The sequence below is a fragment of the Hylobates moloch genome, unplaced genomic scaffold (genome assembly GCF_009828535.3).
Source record: "Hylobates moloch isolate HMO894 unplaced genomic scaffold, HMol_V3 SCAFFOLD_9, whole genome shotgun sequence".
Lineage (NCBI taxonomy): Eukaryota > Metazoa > Chordata > Mammalia > Primates > Hylobatidae > Hylobates > Hylobates moloch.
In genome coordinates, this window is record NW_026652284.1 from 14,659,634 (window position 1) to 14,677,841 (window position 18,208).

Below are 18,208 nucleotides of genomic sequence, written 5' to 3' on the forward strand. Positions count from 1 at the left end.
AACACGAGCAAGCCTGAAGAATCAGAGGAAGTGGAAGCTTCTTTTTCTTTCTTTTTTTTTTTTTTTTTCTTTTTTTTGAGATGGGGTTTCACTCGTGTTGCCCAGGCTGGAGTGCAATGGCGTGATCTCAGCTCACTGCAACCTCCACCTCCTGAGTTCAAGCGATTCTCCTGCCTCAGCCTCCCGAGTAATTGGGATTACAGGCATGCACCATCACGCCCAGCTAATGTTTTGTATTTTTAGTAAAGACGTGGTTTCTCCATGTTGGTCAGGCTGGTCTCAAACTCCTGACCTCAGGTGATCTGCCCACCTCAGCTTCCCAAAGTGCTGGGATTACAGGCGTGAGCCACCGTGCCCAGCCTTTTTTTTTTTTTTTTTTGAGACAGTCTCACTCTGTCTCCCAGGCTAGAGTGCAGTGGCATGATCTTGGCTTACTGCAACCTCCAGCTCCCTGGTTCAAGCAATTCTCCCTGCCTAAGCCTCCTGAGTAGCTGGGATTACAGGTGCCCACCACCATGCCCAGCTAATTTTTGTATTTCTAGTAGAGACGGGGTTTCACCGTGGTCTTGATCTCCTGACCTCGTGATCCGCCCGCCTCGGCCTCCCAAGTGCTGGGATTACAAGCGTGAGCCACCGTGCCCGGCTGATCAACTCTTTTGAATGTTACTTTTTCACTTAAAAATTGTCTCTTTTAAATCGTTTTTATTACATTTTTATTTATTTATTTGGGACGGATCTTGGTCTGTTCCCAGGCTGGATCATGGACAGGTCACTGCAACTCCCTCCGGTTCACCATTCTCTGCCTCACCCTCAATAGTGGACTACAGGCTCCGCCACCACCCTGGCTAATTTTTGTATTTTATAGAGACGGGGTTTCACCTGGTCTCGACGCCTACTGATCCCCCTCGGCCTCCAATCTGGATTACAACTGACCATGCCGGTGATCAATCTTTGAATGTTATTTTTCACTTAAAATTGTCTTTTTAAACTTTTTATTTATTTATTTATTTATTTATTTTTGAGATGGCATCTCACTCTGTCACCCAGGCTGGAGTGCAGTAGTGCAATCTCAGCTCACTGCAACCTCCACCTCCTGGGTTCATGCGGTTCTCCTGCCTCAGCCTCCCGAGCAGCTGGGACTACAGGCGTGTGCCACCACACCTGGCTAATTTTTGTATTTAGTAGAGATGGGATTTCACCACGTTGGCCAGGCTGGTCTTGAACTCCTGACCTCAAGTGATCCACCTGCCTCAGCCTCCCGGAGTGCTGGGATTACAGGCGTGAGCCACTGTGCCTGGAGAGAAGTGGAAGTTTGTAGATGTGACTGGAGTGTAGAGGGCTGGGGTTATGGTTAATGGTTAGGCCAGAGAGAAGGAAAGGGCTACAGTGCCAGGCTAGAGAGTCTGGACTTTAGGCTGCAGAGAGAGGTCAGGTTGAGATGGGTGAGCGGATTAGAAGCTGGTGCAGTTGTCCCAGGAAGAAGGGCCCAGGAGTCGTCACATGTGGCTTGGCGATCAGAAGGGTCCTATGCTAGCTTTAAAGTTCTGCTATTGCTGTCTTTAAATTCTTGATTTTTGTTTGTTTGTTTTTAATAGAGACAGAGACTGGAGTCAGGCTGGAGTGCAGTAGTGTGATCATAGCTCATTGTAGTCTTGAACTTTTGGGCTCAAGCAGTTCTCTCACCTTAGCATCCTGAGTAGCTGGAAGTACAGGTGCGCACCACCACACCCAACTAATTTTCTTATTTTTAAAATTTTTGTAGAGATGACTTCTCTACAAAAATTTACCCAGGCTGGCCGGGCGCGGTGGCTCACGCTTGTAATCCCAGCACTTTGGGAGGCCGAGGCGGGCGGATCACGAGGTCAGGAGATCGAGACCACGGTGAAACCCCGTCTCTACTAAAAATACAAAAAATTAGCCGGGCGTGGTGGCGGGCGCCTGTAGTCCCAGCTACTTGGAGAGGCTGAGGCAGGAGAATGGCATGAACCCGGGAGGTAGAGCTTGCAGTGAGCCGAGACTGCGCCACTGCACTCCAGCCTGGGCGACAGAGCGAGACTCCGTCTAAAAAAAAAAAAAATTTACCCAGGCTGGTCTTGAACTCCTGGGCTCAAGTGATCCTCTCACCTTGGCCTCCCAAAGTGCTGAATCACATGCATGAGCCACTATGCACAGCCTGAAATTCTTAATTTTTTTTTTTATTTTAGAGACTGAGTCTCACTTTGTTACCCAAGCTGGAGTACAGTGGTGCTATCTCGGCTCACTGCAACCTCTGCCTCTCAGGTTCAAGCAATTCTCTTGCCTCAGCCTCCCGAGTAGCTGGAATGACAGGCTCACACCACCATGCCCGGGTAATTTTTTGTATTTTTAGTAGAGACAGGGTTTTGCCATGTTGGCCAGGCTGGTGTTGAACTCCTGATCTCAAGTCTGCCCACCTTGGCCTCCCAAAGTGCTGGGTGGCGTGAGCCACCACACCCAGCCAAAATTCTTAATTCTGAACAAGGGGCCCCACATTTTTTTTTTTTTTTTTTTAGACAGAGTCTCACTCTGTCGCCCAGGCTGGAGTGCAGTGGCGCGATCTCGGCTCACTGCAAGCTCCGCCTCCCGGGTTCGCGCCATTCTCCTGCCTCAGCCTCCTGAGTAGCTGGGACTACAGGCGCCCGCCACCATGCCCAGCTAATTTTTTGTATTTTTAGTAGAGACAGGGTTTCACCGTGTTAGCCAGGATGGTCTCGATCTCCTGACCTCGTGATCCGCCCGCCTCAGCCTCCCAAAGTGCTGGGCTTACAGGCATGAGCCACTGCGTCCGGCCCCCTATAAGGACTCTTGTGGGATCAGTGCAGCTTCCAAAGGGTGCCCAGAACCAAGTATCTGCACACAAATTGTCTCCTCTGTTATTCTCTAGCATGTGCCCAGGTGAGGTTTCTGGGGCAGAACAGTGACGTTGGTAGAGTTTGGGCCCCGAGTCTCGTGTTCCTCATTCTGAAATCCTTTGGTGATTTGAAAAATAGAAAATATTAATGTTTGTGCTGGTGTTGAAGCTGTGTGGGCCGTGGAGTCACAGAAAGGCCCCTGGAGCCAGAGCCTGGAGACCCAGTCTGGTCCCAGCTCCAGAACCAGCTGTGTGACCTGGGGCAGGGCCCACTCCTCCCTGGACCTTGGTATCCCACCTGTGAAATGAAAGGACTGGGCTAGATTCAGGCACTCATCAACAGATACCCATAGCCTGTGCTGGGATGGGGACTTGGCCGTAAACAGGGTTCCTGTCTCGTAGAACTTATGTTCCTTTTTTTTTTTTTTTTTGACACGGAGTCTTGCTCTGTCATCCAGGCTGGAGTGCAGTGGCGCGATCTCGGCTCACTGCAAGCTCTGCCTCCCGGGTTCACGCCATTCTCCTGCCTCAGCCTCCCGCGTAGCTGGGACTACAGGCGCCCGCCACCTTGCCCGGCTAATTTTTTGTATTTTTAGTAGAGACGGGGTTTCACTGTGTTAGCCAGGATGGTCTCGATCTCCTGACCTTGTGATCCGCCCGCCTCGGCCTCCCAAAGTGCTGGGATTATAGGCGTGAACCACCATGCCCGCCCAGAACTTATGTTCTAAAGGGGTTATTGAGGCTGGGCGCAGTGGCTTACACCTGTAATCCCAGCATGGGAAGCCAAGGTGGGTGGATCACTTGAGGTCAGGAGGTTTGAGACCAGCCTGACCAACATGGCAAAACCCTGTCTACTAAAAATACAAAAATTAGCTGGGTGTGTTGGCACACGCCTGTAATCCCAGCTACCTGGGAGGCAGGAGAATCGCTTGAACCTGGGAAGCAGAGGTTGCAGTGAGCTGAGATTGTACCACTGCACTCCAGCCTGGGCGACAGAGCAAGACTGTCTCAAAATAAATTATAAAAACAAATTTTAAAAAATAATAAAGGGACTATTAAGGCTTTTCTAGCCCCAACTTTCCCTGAACCCTCGGGGACTTCCCCAGGTGTCCTTAGTTCTCCTGACGGTGAATGTCTGTCCTCACCGGCGCCTCCACGTGGATTAAAGCCTCCGTGTGTGTCTGTGTCTCATCTTCCCTTATGGAGACCTGGCCCTGGTGTTGGGAGGCAGCAGTGAGCAGCCTCCTTCCTCCCGCTTAGGGAGTGCATCCACTCGTGCAGTTGGTTTATTCGGCAGATGCCAAGTGAGTCCCTCCCCTGTGGAGGCAGCGCCCAGGCCCAGGGCGGGTCCGCATGTGTCTTTGTCTCCCCAGGACTGCAGGATCCTCCTGTCTGTCGAGCCCACAGACCAAGGCTGCTACCCCCTGAACAACCGTCTCTTCTGCAAGCTGTGCCACGTGAAGCGGAGTGCTGCAGGGTGCTGCTGAGAGTGCCCGCTGGGCAGTGAACAGACCACTAGCCCCGGCTGGGGCCCTTCCCTGACTTGGTTTCCCTTCCTGACCTGCTCTTGCACACTTTCCTTCTGAGCCTCCACAGGGACCAGCCTGCAAGTTGGCCCAGCCTGTCCAGGATACAGTGGGGCTGAGCACCCCCAGGCCTTCCACTCCTCCTCTACCCTCTGGGCGCCAGAAGGCTCCTGGACCATGAGCTTCACCCCCAGAATTCCCTGCTGGCCCTGCCCCACTTCCAGGGAAAAGCTGGGGGAAGTTGGACCCCTCTCATTGACTAGCTGTCTGGTAGGGGTGCTGGGACCAGCCTGGCTTGCCGGGTTGAGCTGTTTGAGGAAAAACTCCAAGGTCTCTTAAAAAGTGCTTTTTAGAGGCTGGGCGTGGTGGCTCACGCTTGTAATCCCAGCACTTTGGTGGGTGGATCACCTGAGGTCAGGAGTTCAAGACCAGCCTGGCCAACATGGTGAAACCCTGTCTTGCCGGGCGCAGTGGCTCACGCTTGTAATCCCAGCACTCTGGGAGGCCGAGGCGGGCGGATCACGAGGTCAGGAGATCGAGACCACGGTGAAACCCCGTCTCTACTAAAAATACAAAAAAATTAGCCGGCCGTGGTGGCGGGCGCCTGTAGTCCCAGCTACTCGGAGAGGCTGAGGCAGGAGAATGGCGTGAACCCGGGAGGCGGAGCTTGCAGTGAGCCGAGATTGCGCCACTGCACTCCAGCCTGGGCGACAGAGTGAGACTCCGTCCCAAAAAAAAAAAAAAGAAACCCTGTCTCTACTAAAAATAGAAAAATTAGCTGGGCATGGTAGCAGGTGCCTGTAATCCCAGCTACTGGGGAAAGCTGAGGCAGGAGAATCGCTTGAATCTGGAAGACAGAGTTTGCAGTGAGATTGCACCATTGCATTCTAGCCTGGGCGACAAGCGGGAAACTCCGTCTCAAAAAAAAAAAAAAAAGTGCCTTTTAGGCTGGACGTGGTGGCTCATGCCTGTAATCTCAGCACTTTGGGAGGCCAAGGCAGGCAGATCACTTAAGGTCAGGAGTTTGAGACCAACCTGGCCAACACGGCAAAACCCCGTTTCTACTAAAAATACAAAAATTAGCCTGGGTGTGGTGGTGCGTGCCTATAACCCCAGCTACTTGAGAGCTGAGGCAGGAGAATTGCTTGAACCTGGGAGGCAGAGGTTGCAGTGAGCTGACATGGCCCCACTGCACTCCAGCCTGGGAGACACAGCGAGACTCTTGTCTCCAAAAAAAAAAAAGTGCTTTTTGAAAATGTTGAGGTTGAAATGATGGGAACTAACATTCTTTAGATTTAGTGGGGAGCATAATAGCAAACACCTCCCCTTGGTTCGCACATGTACAGGAATGGGACCCAGTGGGGGCACAGCCATGGACTTCCCCGCTCTGGAATGTGTGGGGCCAGGGCCCAGGCCCAGGAGGAGAGGGTGGTCCGCAGACACCCCGGGATGTCAACATACCCCCACCTGCCTTCTGGCACCTTCTCCTGGGTTATGTGGTGAGTCAGCAGGCGTGGGGTGAGAGCCTGGTACATGCTGGGAACAGGGTGCAGGGGCTGAGCATTCCTCCTTCATCCTTGACTTAGGCCATGCACCCCGTCTCCCCCAAACACAAACAAGCACTTCTCCAGTAAGGTGCCAGGACAGGTGTCCCTTCAGTCCCCTGGTTATGACCTCAAGTCCCACTTGGGCCCTGCAGCCCAGCCTGTCTTGTAACCCCTGCGTCCTCAAGACCACACTTGGAAGATTCTTGTTCCCTTTGAAGGAGAGTCATCCTTGTTGCTTCATCACTTGTAAGACATTTTGTAGGACATGGACAAGTTAAACAGAATGTGCTTTCCTCCCTGGGGTCTCTCACACTCCCACGTGTGAGAGCCTGTCCCACAGACTCCCACGAGAGTGCCACAGGGGCCGTGCACTGGGCAGGCTTCTCTGTAGAACCCCAGGGGCTTCAGCCCAGACCACAGCGTCTCGCCCTGAGCCTAGAGCAGGGAGTCCCGAACTTCTGCGTTCACAGACCACCTCCACAATTGTTATAAACAAAGGCCTCCTGTTCTGTTACTTCACTGAAATCAACATGCTATTTTGTTTTCACTCACTTCTGACTTTAGCCTCGTGCTGAGCCGTGTATCCATGCAGTCATGTTCACGTGCTAGTTAACGTTTTTTCTTCTTATACATGAAAATAAATGCGTAAGTGTTAGAAGCTCTTCCATGTTGTGTGTAAGCTCTCACACAGGTAAACGCTGGCCTTTGGTAGTAGCCCTGGGAAGATGTTTGCTGGGCATCTGCTCGCTGTGGCGGGAGTGTCTGAAGAGTGCTGGGGCTCAGCTCAGCAGACAGAGGTGCTCATTCCTGCCTCATGCCCAGCACCAGAGACTGGGGCCGGCCAACTCACAGGTGTGCTTCTCCTGGACATAGGCCACCACTGATGGGGTTGGCTGCAGGGGCCTCAGTAGGGCTACCAAATGCTTTAAGAATTAACACTCATGCTGGGCGTGGTGGCCAATGCCTGTAATCCCAGCACTTTGGGAAGCTGAGGAGGGCGGGTCACTTGAGGCCAGGAGTCTCAGACCAGCCTGGCCAACATGGTGAAACACCGCCTCTACTAAAAATACAAAAATTTGCTGGGCATGGTGGTGCATGCCTCTAGTGCCAGCTACTTGGGAGGCTGAGGCAGGAGAATCTCTTGAACCTGGGAGGCAGAGGTTGCAGTGAGCTGAGATTACAACACCGCACTCCAGCCTGGGTGATAGACTGATTCAAAAAATTAAGAATCAACAGTCAGGCTGGGTGCAGGGCCAGCACTTTGGGAAGCCGAGATGGGTGGAGGGCTTGAGCTCAGGAGTTTGAGACCAGCTGTGTCAACATGGCAAAACCCCATCTCTATGAAAAATGAGCCAGGCACAGTGGTGTGCACCTGTAGTCCCAGCTACCTGGGAGGCTGAGGTAAGAGGATCGCCTGAGCCCAGGAGGTCGAGGCTGCAGTGAGCCATGATTGTGCCACTGCGCTCCAGCCTGGGTGACAGAGTGATACTCCGTCTCAAAAATAAAAAAAACCCACTCACCCCCAGGGCATGCTCCCTGCACAGAACCAGGCTGCTCTCCCTCTTCAAGCTTGCACACTGGCCCCTGGGCTCACTTGGTGAGCACAGGCCCAGAGAGAGTTGGTGGCCTGAAGGAGCACTGGCTTGGTGACAGGCCACCCAGATCTCAGACCTATCTCTGTACTCAATAGCGTGGACAAGTTAGTAATCCTCAGCCTTGATGTTCTCATCTGGAGCAATTAAAAAAATTTTTATTTATTGGCTGAGCGCAATGGCTCACTCACGCCTGTAATCCCAGCACTTTGGGAGGCCGAGGCAGGCGGATCACAAGGTCAGGAGTTCAAGACCAGCCTGGTCAACATGGTGAAACCCTGTCTCTACTAAAAATACAAAAATTAGCCAGGCGAGGTGGCAGGCGCCTGTTATCCCAGCTACTTGGGAGGCTGAGGTAGGAGAATCGGCTGAACCTGGGCGGCAGAGCTTGCAGTGAGCTGAGATTGCGCCACTGCACTCCAGCCTGGGTGATAGAGTAAGACTCCGTCTCAAAAAAAAAAAAAATATATATATATATATATATATATTTATTATAAAAATAGAGGCCGGGTGTGGTGGCTCATGCCTGTAATTTTCACACTTTGGGAGGCCAAGGCGGGCGGATAACGAGGTCAAGAGATCAAGGTCATCCTGGCCAACATGGTGAAACCCCGACTCTACTAAAAATACAAAAAAATTAGCTGGGTGTGTTGGTGCGCACCTGTAATCCCAGGTACTCAGGAGACTGAGGCAAGAGAATCGCTTAAACCTGAGAGGCGGAGGGTTGCAGTGAGCCGAGATTGCGCCATAGCATTCCAGCCTGGTGACAGAGTGAGACTCAGTCTCAAAAAAAAAAAAAAAAATAGAGGCCGGGCATAGTGGCACATGCCTGTAATCCCAGCACTTTGGGAGGCCGAGGCGGGTAGATCGCCTGAGGTCAGGAGTTTGTGACCAGCCTGACTAACATGATGAAACCCCATCTCTACTAAATACAAAAAAGTTAGCCGGGCCTGGTGGCACATGCCTGTAATATGAGCTACTTGACAGGCTGGGACAGGAGAATCCCTTGTACTTGGGAGGTGGAGGTTGCAGTGAGCTGAGATTGCGCCATTGCACTCCAGCCTAGGCAACAAAAGCAAAACTCCATCTCTAAATAAATAAATAAATAAATAAATAAATAAATAAATAAATAGAGATGGAGTCCCACTATGTTGCTCAGGCTGGCCTCAAATTCCTGGGCTCAAGCAATCCTCCCACCTTGGCCTCCCAAATAGCTGGGATTACAGGCGTGAGTCACCATGCCCAGCCAAGTTGGAACAGTTCTAATCTATCATGGAGGGTTGCTGTGATAGAAAGGGAAGTATCAGGCTGAGAGATTTCAGCTTAGCTCATGAGTCACTGGCTTCATCTTGTGAACCCTGAAATTCTCTAGCCGTCACTCCCTCCATGGTCACATTGATGCCTGTCGATCAGACCACCAGGAACACGCCTGCAGTCAACAAATTTGGGTTTATTATGCTTGCTGTGGCAAGGGAGGCCACACAGCGCGGGGAAGCCAGGGCATCTCCAAAAGCGGTGTTAGTGCTGGTATCAGATTTGGAGAAAGATTTAAGGAAGTGTGGGTTTGCTCTGGATGTGCTGTCAGAAAGCGGGGTGATTGTATGGTTCAGTGACTCGATCCCTTTATATCTACAGCTGTGATTGGGGGCGACGCAGCAGCAGCTGCACAGGGGACATTCTCATTTGTGTGGGTGGCCCTGAGATGTGTGTTCAGGACAGCTGCTGAGTGGTGTTGCTTTTGACTTTAACCTTCTTAGGCCAGACGCGGTGGCTCACGCCTATAATCCCAGCACTTTGGGAGGCTGAGGAGGGCGGATCATCTGAGGTTGGGAGTTTGAGACCAGCCTGACCAACATGGAGAAACCCTGTCTCTACTAAAAATACAAAATTAGCCGGGTGTGGTAGCGCACACCTGTAATCCCAGCTACTCGGGAGGCTGAGACAGGAGAATCGCTTGAATCTGGGAGGCAGAGGTTGCAGTGAGCCAAGATCACGGCACTACACTCCAGCCTGGGCAACAAGAGCGAAACTCCGTCTCAAAAAAAAAAACAAAACAAACAACAAAAAAACCATATATATATGTGTGTGTGTGTGTATATGTATATGTGTGTATGTATATGTGTATATATGTATGTATGTGTGTGTGTGTGTGTGTGTGTGTATAGCCTTGTAATTCCTCATGTCCTAGCATGCTTCTGTTTGAGTGTATTTGGAGGGGCATTACCTGGATGAAATTCTAGGAGATGCCTCTGCCTTTCGGGCTGCCTGCATAAAAATCATTCCATAAGGGGATGCTTCTAGGGAGCACTCAATAGTGTGTATTCACCTCCTCCACCCCCACCCTCCCAACCAACCTTCATTCCTCTTTTCATTCCTCTTTTCATCCTTTTCTCTGCTCTCACTTGGAGGGCGCCTGCCATGTGTAGGCACAATCAGAACACCCCAGGCAAAGATGATTTCCCTTCCCTTTGGGTACACTCACTGGCAGAGATAAAATATATTCTTTAGATTCAAAGAGATATTTGTGCACCCATGTTCATAGCAGCATTACTCACAATAGCCAAAAGGGGGAAGGAACCAAGTGTCCATGAACAGAAGAACGGATGACAAGATGTGGTCTCTCCAGACAATGGAAGATTCTTCAACCTTAAAAAGGATGGCAGGCTGGGTGTAGTGGCTCACATCTGTAATCCCAGCACTTTGGGAGGCCGAGGCAGGTGGATCACTTGAGGTCAGGAGTTCGAGACCAGCCTGGCCAAAATGGTGAAATCCCATCTCTACTAAAAATACAAAAATTAGCCATTAGCCAGCTGTGGTAGCGCACGCCTGTAATCCCAGATACTCAGGAGGCTGTGGCAGGAGAATCGCTTGAACCCGGGAGGCGAAGGTTGCAGTGAGCCAAGATCGTGCCATTACACTCCAGCCTGGGTGACAGAGCGAGATCTCCGTCTAAAAAAAAAAAAAAAAAGGCCGTGCGTGGTGGCTCACGCCTGTAATCCCAGCACTTTGGGAGGCTGAGGCAGGTGGATCACGAGGTCAGGAGTTCAAGACCAGCCTGCCCAACATGGTAAAACCCCGTCTCTACTAAAAATACAAAAATTAGCCAGGTATGGTGGCGCACACCTGTAGTCCCAGCTACTGGGGAGGCTGAAGGAGAAGAATCATTTGAACCCAGGAGGCAGAGGTTGTGGTAAGCTGAGATCGTGCCTCTGCACTCTGGCCTGGGCAACAAAGCGAGACTCCATCTCAAAAAAAAAAAAAGGATGGCATTCCGACACATGCCACAATGTGAATATACCTTGACAACATTGTGCTCAGTGAAATAGGCAGACACAAAAGGACAGACACTGTATGATTCCACTTTTATGAGTATCTAGTCAGATTCATAAAGACAGCGTAGAACAGAGGTTTCCAGGAACTGGGGGAAGATAGGAATGAGGAGCTTATTGTTTAATGGGGGCAGAGTTTCAGTTTGGGAAGGAGAATAGCGTTCTGGAGGCCGGGCGCAGTGGCTCACACCTGTAACCCTAGCACTTTGGGAGGCCAAGGCAGGCGAATCGCTGGGGCCCAGGAATTCAAGATCAGCCTGGGCAACATGGCAAAACCCTGACTCTTCAAAAAATTAGCCAGGCATGGTGGCATGCGCCTGTAGTTCCAGCTACTCTAGTGGTTAAGGTAAGAGGGTCATCTGAGCCTGGGAGGTCGAAGTCGCACTCCAGCCTGGGTGACAGAGACCGACCCTGTCAAAAAAAAAAAAAAAAAAGCTGGCCAGAGTTCGAGACCAGCCTGGCCAACACGGTGAAACCTTGTCTCTCTAAAAATACAGAAATTAGCCAGGTGGGGACCGGGCGTGGTGGCTCACGCCTGTAATCCCAGCTCTTTGGGAGGCCGAGGCGGGCAGATCACGAGGTCAGGAGATTGAGACCATCCTGACTAATAGGGTGAAACCCTGTCTCCACTAAAAATACAAAAAATTAGCCGGGTGTGGTGGCGGGCGCCTGTAGTCCCAGCTACTCGGGAGGCTGAGGCAGGAGAATGGTCTGAACCCAGGAGGCGGAGCTTGTAGTGAGCTGAGGTGGCGCCACTGCACTCCAGCCTGGGTGACAGAGCAAGAGTCCATCTCAAAAATAAAATAGAATAAAATACTAGCCAGGTGGGGTGTCGGGCACCTGTAGTCCCAGCTACTTGGGAGGCTGACTTGGGAGAATCACTTGAACCCAGGAGGCAGAGGTTGTCGTGAGCCAAGATCGCACCACTGCGCTCCAGCCTGGGTGACAGTGTAAGACTCTGTCTTAAAAAAAAAAAAAAATAGTTCTGGAGATGTATGGTGGTGATGGTTGCCCAACAGTGTGAATGTACTTAATGCCATGAAACTGTACAGTTAGTTGCGATGGTAAATTTTACATGTATTTTAGCACAATTAAAATATACGTATATAATACATCTATCTATGCATCTAAACCAGATGCTGCGAGACAGGAAGAGGAGCTGGTGAAGGCATGCAGTGCTGGAGGGGCCCTGAGGGAGACGGTCCCTGCCTAGGGTCCCCAAGATCGGCCCCCTGGGTCTGTCTCCAAAAAAGGTTGGTGATGACATTGCCAAGGCAACGGGTTACCAGAAGGGCCTGAGGATTACAGTGAAACTGACCATTCAGAACAGACAGGCCCAGATTGAGGTGGTGCCTTCTGCCTCTGCCCTGATCATCAAAGCCCTCAGGGAACCACTAAGAGACAGAAAGAAACAGAAACAGCCTGGGAAGGCTGGCCACTGCTGTCTGCAGATGAGCTGGTTGTCCCGGCTGTCCTGGACTCCTTAAAGGCAGGTGCGCACACAACCACTAGAGGGCAGCATGGGCTGGCGAACGGGGAGCCCGGGCATGAATGATTTCAGGGCTCACCCGGGTCCTCAACTTGTCCAAACTGCAAGAGGGGAATGGTCATTCCGGCCCACCCACCACGCATGGTTGCAGTGAGGCTGAGAGGAGAGAACAGATTGCAAAACTAGAAAGTGTCCAGCCTGGGCCAGGCACAGTGGCTTACGCCTGTAATCCCAGCACTTTGGGAGGCAGAGGCCGGTGGATCACCTGGGGTCAGGAGTTCGAGATCAGCCTGACCAATATGGTGAGACCCTCGTCTCTACTAAAAATACAAAAATTAGCCGGGCATGGTGGCGTGTGCCTGTAGTCCCAGATATTCAGGAGGCTGAGACAGGAGAATCGCTTGAACCTGGAAGGCGGAGGTTGCAGTAAGCCAAGATCATGCCACTGCACTCCAGCCTGGGCAAGAGAGCTAGACTCGCTCTCAGAAAAAGACTCTGTCTCAAAAAAAAAAAAAAAAGAGAGAGAGAGAGAAGGAGACCAGGGTGCAACTTTCTTCGGTTGTCCCGAATCCGGGTTCATCCCACACCAGCCGCCTCCACCATGCCGTAAGTTTGACCCCAGCGAGATCAAAGTCATATACCTGAGGTGCACTGGAGGTGAAGTCGGTGCCATTTCTGCGCTGGCCCCCAAGATCGGCCCCCTGGGTCTGTCTCCAAAAAAGGTTGGTGATGACATTGCCAAGGCAACGGGTTACCGGAAGGGCCTGAGGATTACAGTGAAACTGACCATTCAGAACAACAGGCCCAGATTGAGGTGGTGCCTTCTGCCTCTGCCCTGATCATCAAAGCCCTCAGGGAACCACTAAGAGACGGAAAGAAACAGAAAAACATTAAACACAGTGGGAATATCACTTTTAATGAGATCGTCAACATTGCTTGACTCATGCGGCACCGATCTTTAGCCAGGGAACTCTCTGGAACCATTAAAGAGATCCTGGGGACTGCCCAGTCGGTGGGCTGTAATGTTGATGGCCGCTACCCTCATGAAATCATAGATGACATCAACAGTGGTGCTGTGGAATGCCCAGCCAGTTAAGAAGCAGAAAGGAAAATATTTCAATAAACGGTCACTTGACAACCGGTGGAAAATAAAGAAAAGAAAAAGAAAGAGTGTCCAGCCTGGGCAACGTGGAGAAACTCCATCTCTACTAAAAATAGAAAAATCAGGCGGGCGTGGTGGTGAGCACCTGTGGTCTCAGCTACTTGGGAAACTGAGTTGGGAGATTCACCTGAGCCTGGGATGCAGAGGTTGCAGTAAGCTGAGATCGCACCACACCACTGCACTCCAGCCTGGGCCACAGAGCGAGACCGTGTCTCAAAAACAAAACAAAACAAAAAACTAGAAAGTGAGTGATATGGCTGTGGAATTGCTGCCTCTATCCTAGAGACATGCCCTTGTGGAGGGAGACCTATGTCAGGAGACTGAATCCTTCATTGGCTCAAACCCCCACCTGCTGGGAGGGGCCCACCTGGAAGTCCCCATGCTGCTACCCTGCAATTCCATACCTGGGAACCTGGGCACAGTAAGCACAGAATCAGAGCTGGGACAAAGGACAGCATGGTGCACTGGGGAGCCCTGAGCCTTTCTGATGGTCACCCTGTCCCCAGAGGCCCCTTTCCCGAGGGCACACCCAGGTGTGAACTTCACCCAGCACAGGTCACAGGCCAGCCCCTCCAGGGCAACCCAAGCCCCTCCCTACCCTGCTAGAGAGACAAATGGTGGAAACGGGGAATTGAATGGAGGGATGGGGAGAGGGGAGGAGGCTGAGCTGATAAGGAAGAATTGCAGGGACTGAGGACATTTTCCAAAAAATGTTCTCCTCACTTTAATGTACAGTTTATGTAACAAAATAATCTATGAAGTAGCAATTTTGACATTGCCAAAGAGGAGGAAGCTGCACATTAGAGAGCTGGTATAACTGCACAAGGCTGCACAGCAGAGACGGGATCAAAGCAGGTCCAGTGAAAACTCTATAGTCCTCCACTACAGACCCACTTCAGAAATCCATATTCTAGAATGTTTCAGAACCCATCGTGTAACACAGGTGCCAATGTCCAACTGAAAAAATCTTTAATGTCTTGAGCTCTGCATCTTTTTTTTTTTTTTTTTTTTTTGAGACAGAGTCTCACTCTGTTGCCCAGGCTGGAGGGCAGTGGTGCAAATACAGCTCACTGCAGCTTTGATGTCCTGGGCTCAAGCAGTCCTCCTACCTCAGCCTCCCAAGTAGCTGGGACCCCAAGCATGCACCACCACACCTGACTAATTTTTTAAATTTTTTGTAAAGACAGGGTTTTACCATGTTGCTCAGGCTGGTTTGGAACTCTTGGCCTCAAGCAATCCTCCTGCCTTGGCCTCCCAAGTGCTGGGATTACAGGAGTGAGCCACCATGCCCAGCTAAGACCTGCATCTTTTTTTTTTTTTTAGAGATGAGGTCTCTCTATGTTGCCCAGGCTGGTCTTGAACTCCTGAGCTCAAGTGATCCTCCTGCTTTGGCCTCCCAAAGTGCTAGGATTACATGTGTGAGCCACCACCCCAGGCCAAGACCTGCATCTTAAGAGGGGGAGTTTAGATTGCAGGTCTCTTGCTTGCAAGTGAGATACAATTTTCCCAATCCATCCAGAAAGGTCTTTGTATCCTGTATGACTCATACTAATTCTCAGAGAGTGAATATCAGATTAGAGAGACTCTGGAGTACACCCTGCTCATAACCTTCCTTCTACAGAAAAAAAATGTATGTGATTCAGTGGAAAATAATGCACTATCTACACCCAGCACACCCTTCCTGGTTATCAGATTCTAGCCTTTTATTGTCTTTGAGTGACTTTCCAGCTCTGTAAATTGTAGGTAAATGATATATTGCCCTGTCTAGTAGAGGTTCTCCCTCGCTCTCTTGTTGAAAAACCAGTTTTCATTTGCACATTCATTTCAATATTTCTGACCTATGAATGTGACTGTTCTTAGCTGTCCCCCCACCCCTTTTTTTTGAGACAGAGTCTCGCTCTGTCATCCAGACTGGAGCAGAGCACAGTGGCATGATCTTGGCTCACTGCAAACTCCGCCTCCCGGGTTTAAGCGATTCTCCTGCCTCAGCCTCCCAAGTAGCTGGGATTACAGGCATGTGCCATGATGCCCAGCTAATTTTTGTATTTTTAGTAGAGACGGGGTTTCACCATGTTGGCCAGACTGGTCTTGAATTCCTGACCTCAGGCAATCCACCTGCCTCAGCCTCCCAAAGTGTTGGGATTACAGGCATGAGCCACTGCGCCTGGCCCTTAGCTGCCCTTTTCGCTGGTTATAACATCACCTGGCTCCCTTATGAGTTAAATAAAATGGTTAATACCTATTCATTTTCTATCTGTGTGGGAGTCATGATTTTACCTTTTTTTGAAAATGAAAGTGACCTTGCAACACTTCCTTCATCAGGTGTTTATGGCAGCTCCTTTAGGCCAGAGGAGGCAGTGGGGTCCCTTGCAGGGCATCCCATGAGGTGGAATTAAGAGCAGCTGGCCGGTGGCCTCTGTTCCCCAGAGCGGTCTCTGAACGGGAAGGGAGGGGAGGGGAGGAGAAAGACAAGAGGGAGGGGTTCTGCCCAGTGGATGGGACAAGGTCTTAGCAAGACCTAGATTCTCGGGCTGGGTGAAGTGGCTCATGTCTATAATCCCAGCACTTTGGGAGCCGAGGCAGGAGAATCACTTGAGCCCAGGAGTTCTATTCCAGCCTGGGCAGCAGAGTGAGACCCCATCTCTACAAAAAAAAAAAACAAAACAAAACTAGATTCTCTCTCTGGTTAAGCTCCTAGCCAGCTATTTGACCTTGAGACACAATGTCTTTAAGTTTTGAGGGTGAGGAAGGGTGTCAAAAACTGACGTTTATTTTCTGAGCTCTTGTCTGTCTTGTTTGGGGTGAGGCTGGAGAGGTGGGATGATTGACTACGCTGGACAGGAAGCTGGGTTTCAGGAGTTAGGCAGCCTGCCTGGGATCAAGGCTCGTTGATGACGATACTGACAGTAATAACAACAGCAGCAACTACCATTTCGTGGGTATGCATATGCCCATATGTATTATCTCATTTAGTCCCCACCGCTGCGTAGAAGGAAGGAATGATCTATGATCCCATCGTTCACACAGGGAGACGAAGGCTCAAGGTCACACCACATAGATTCCGGCTCTATATTTAGCCAAGTCCTAAACCCTTTATTCCACTGCCTTAGCCTCCTAGATGTATGTGACAGGGCAATCCCTTGGCCACTGAATTACTTTTTTCCTCACCCGCAAAACAGAGAGAATTATTACCTTGATCATACACGTAAAGGAATGCAATGGCAGATGACCAAATGTCATGTGGTTTCCTGGATGGATTCTGGAAAGGAAGAAAGGACATTAATGGAAAATCTGGTGAAATCCCAATAAGGTCTAGAGTTTGGTGAGTCACGTTGTACCAATGTCAGTTTCCTAGTTTGGACAAATGAGCCATAGTTGCGTGAGATTTTTTTTTTTTTTTTTTTTTTCTGAGACAGTGTCTCGCTCTGTCACCCAGGTTGGAGTGCAGTGGCGTGATCTCGGCTCACTGTAAGCTCCAACTCCCGGGTTCATGCCATTCTCCTGCCTCAGCCTCCTAAGTAGCTGGGACTTTAGGCGCCCGCCACGACGCCCGGCTAATAGTTGCGTGAGATTTTTTTTTTTTTTCTGAGACGGTGTCTCGCTCTGTCACCCAGGTTGGAGTGCAGTGGCGCGATCTCGGCTCACTGTAAGCTCCAACTCCCGGGTTCATGCCATTCTCCTGCCTCAGCCTCCTGAGTAGCTGGGACTTTAGGCGCCCGCCACGACGCCCGGCTAATGTTTTGTATTTTTAGTAGAGATGAGGTTTCACTGTGTTAGCCAGGATGGTCTCCATCTCCTGACCTCATGATCTGCCTGCCTCGGCCTCCCAAAGTGCTGGGATTACAGGCATGAGCCACCGCGCCCGGCTGTTGTTTGTTTTTTTTTTAGACAGAGTCTTGCTCTGTCACCAGGCTGGAGTGCAGTGGCGTGATCTTGGCTCACTGCAACCTCCGCCTCCCAGGTTCAAGCAATTCCCCTGCCTCAGCTTCCCAGGTAGCTGGGACTACAGGCACACACCACCACGCCTGGCTAATTTTTTGTATTTTAGTAGAGACGGGATTTCACCATGTTGGTCAGGATGGTCTTGATCTCCTGACCTCGTGATCCGCCCACCTCTGCCTCCCAAAGTGCTGGGATTACAGGTGTGAGCCTCCATGCCCAGCCTCAGTAAATCTAAAGTTATTTTGAAATCAAAAGTTTCTTATCTAACAAACTAACGGGATAAAGGGGAAAGCCTTTGAGCCTGAGCTCCTGGATGCCCTGCCTCTCACTGATGATGTAAGAACAAGGGGGTGAGAGGAGGCCATCACACACTCTTCTGCTAACAGGAAAGTTGGGCTGAGAGGGGAGTCATGTCTGGACAAGGGGGAGGGGCCCACTGACTGAGAAGACGGCAGAGAAGAGGAGTGGGGGACCTGACCCAATTTCTATAGCATGTGGGAGACAAGTGCGAAGTAGGAAGAGGATGGTGAGGGGTCTCAGAAAATCAGAGTGACCTTCCCCTAGTATGAGTGGTAATTTTTTTCCTTCCCACCTTCATCCTCCTCCTCGCAGAGGTGATCAGATGTTTGCAGGTGCCTGCCTGTGTTTACAAGTAGGTCTTGGAAGATAAGACAGTCAGTGGGAGGGGTGGGAAAGCTCTGTTCTGGCAGTCAGGACACCCAGGGCTTGGCCACTAACCAGCTGTGTGAGCT

At 50.8% G+C, this 18,208-nt stretch overlaps 1 protein-coding gene and 1 pseudogene across 1 annotated transcript in view; both read left to right on the forward strand.

Annotated features, from left to right (window-relative positions):
- Nucleotides 1–6,556, forward strand: part of FBLIM1 (filamin binding LIM protein 1) — a 29,526-nt gene extending 22,970 nt beyond the window's left edge. The window contains exon 9 of the mRNA XM_032759026.2: nt 4,243–6,556. Within this exon, the coding sequence (XP_032614917.1) occupies nt 4,243–4,356 (114 nt within the window). The 3' untranslated portion in view covers nt 4,357–6,556. The remainder of the gene's footprint in view (nt 1–4,242) is intronic.
- Nucleotides 6,557–8,920: 2,364 nt separating this feature from the next.
- On the forward strand, nt 8,921–13,448 carry LOC116813779 (large ribosomal subunit protein uL11-like; annotated as a pseudogene).
- Nucleotides 13,449–18,208: the final 4,760 nt, after the last annotated feature.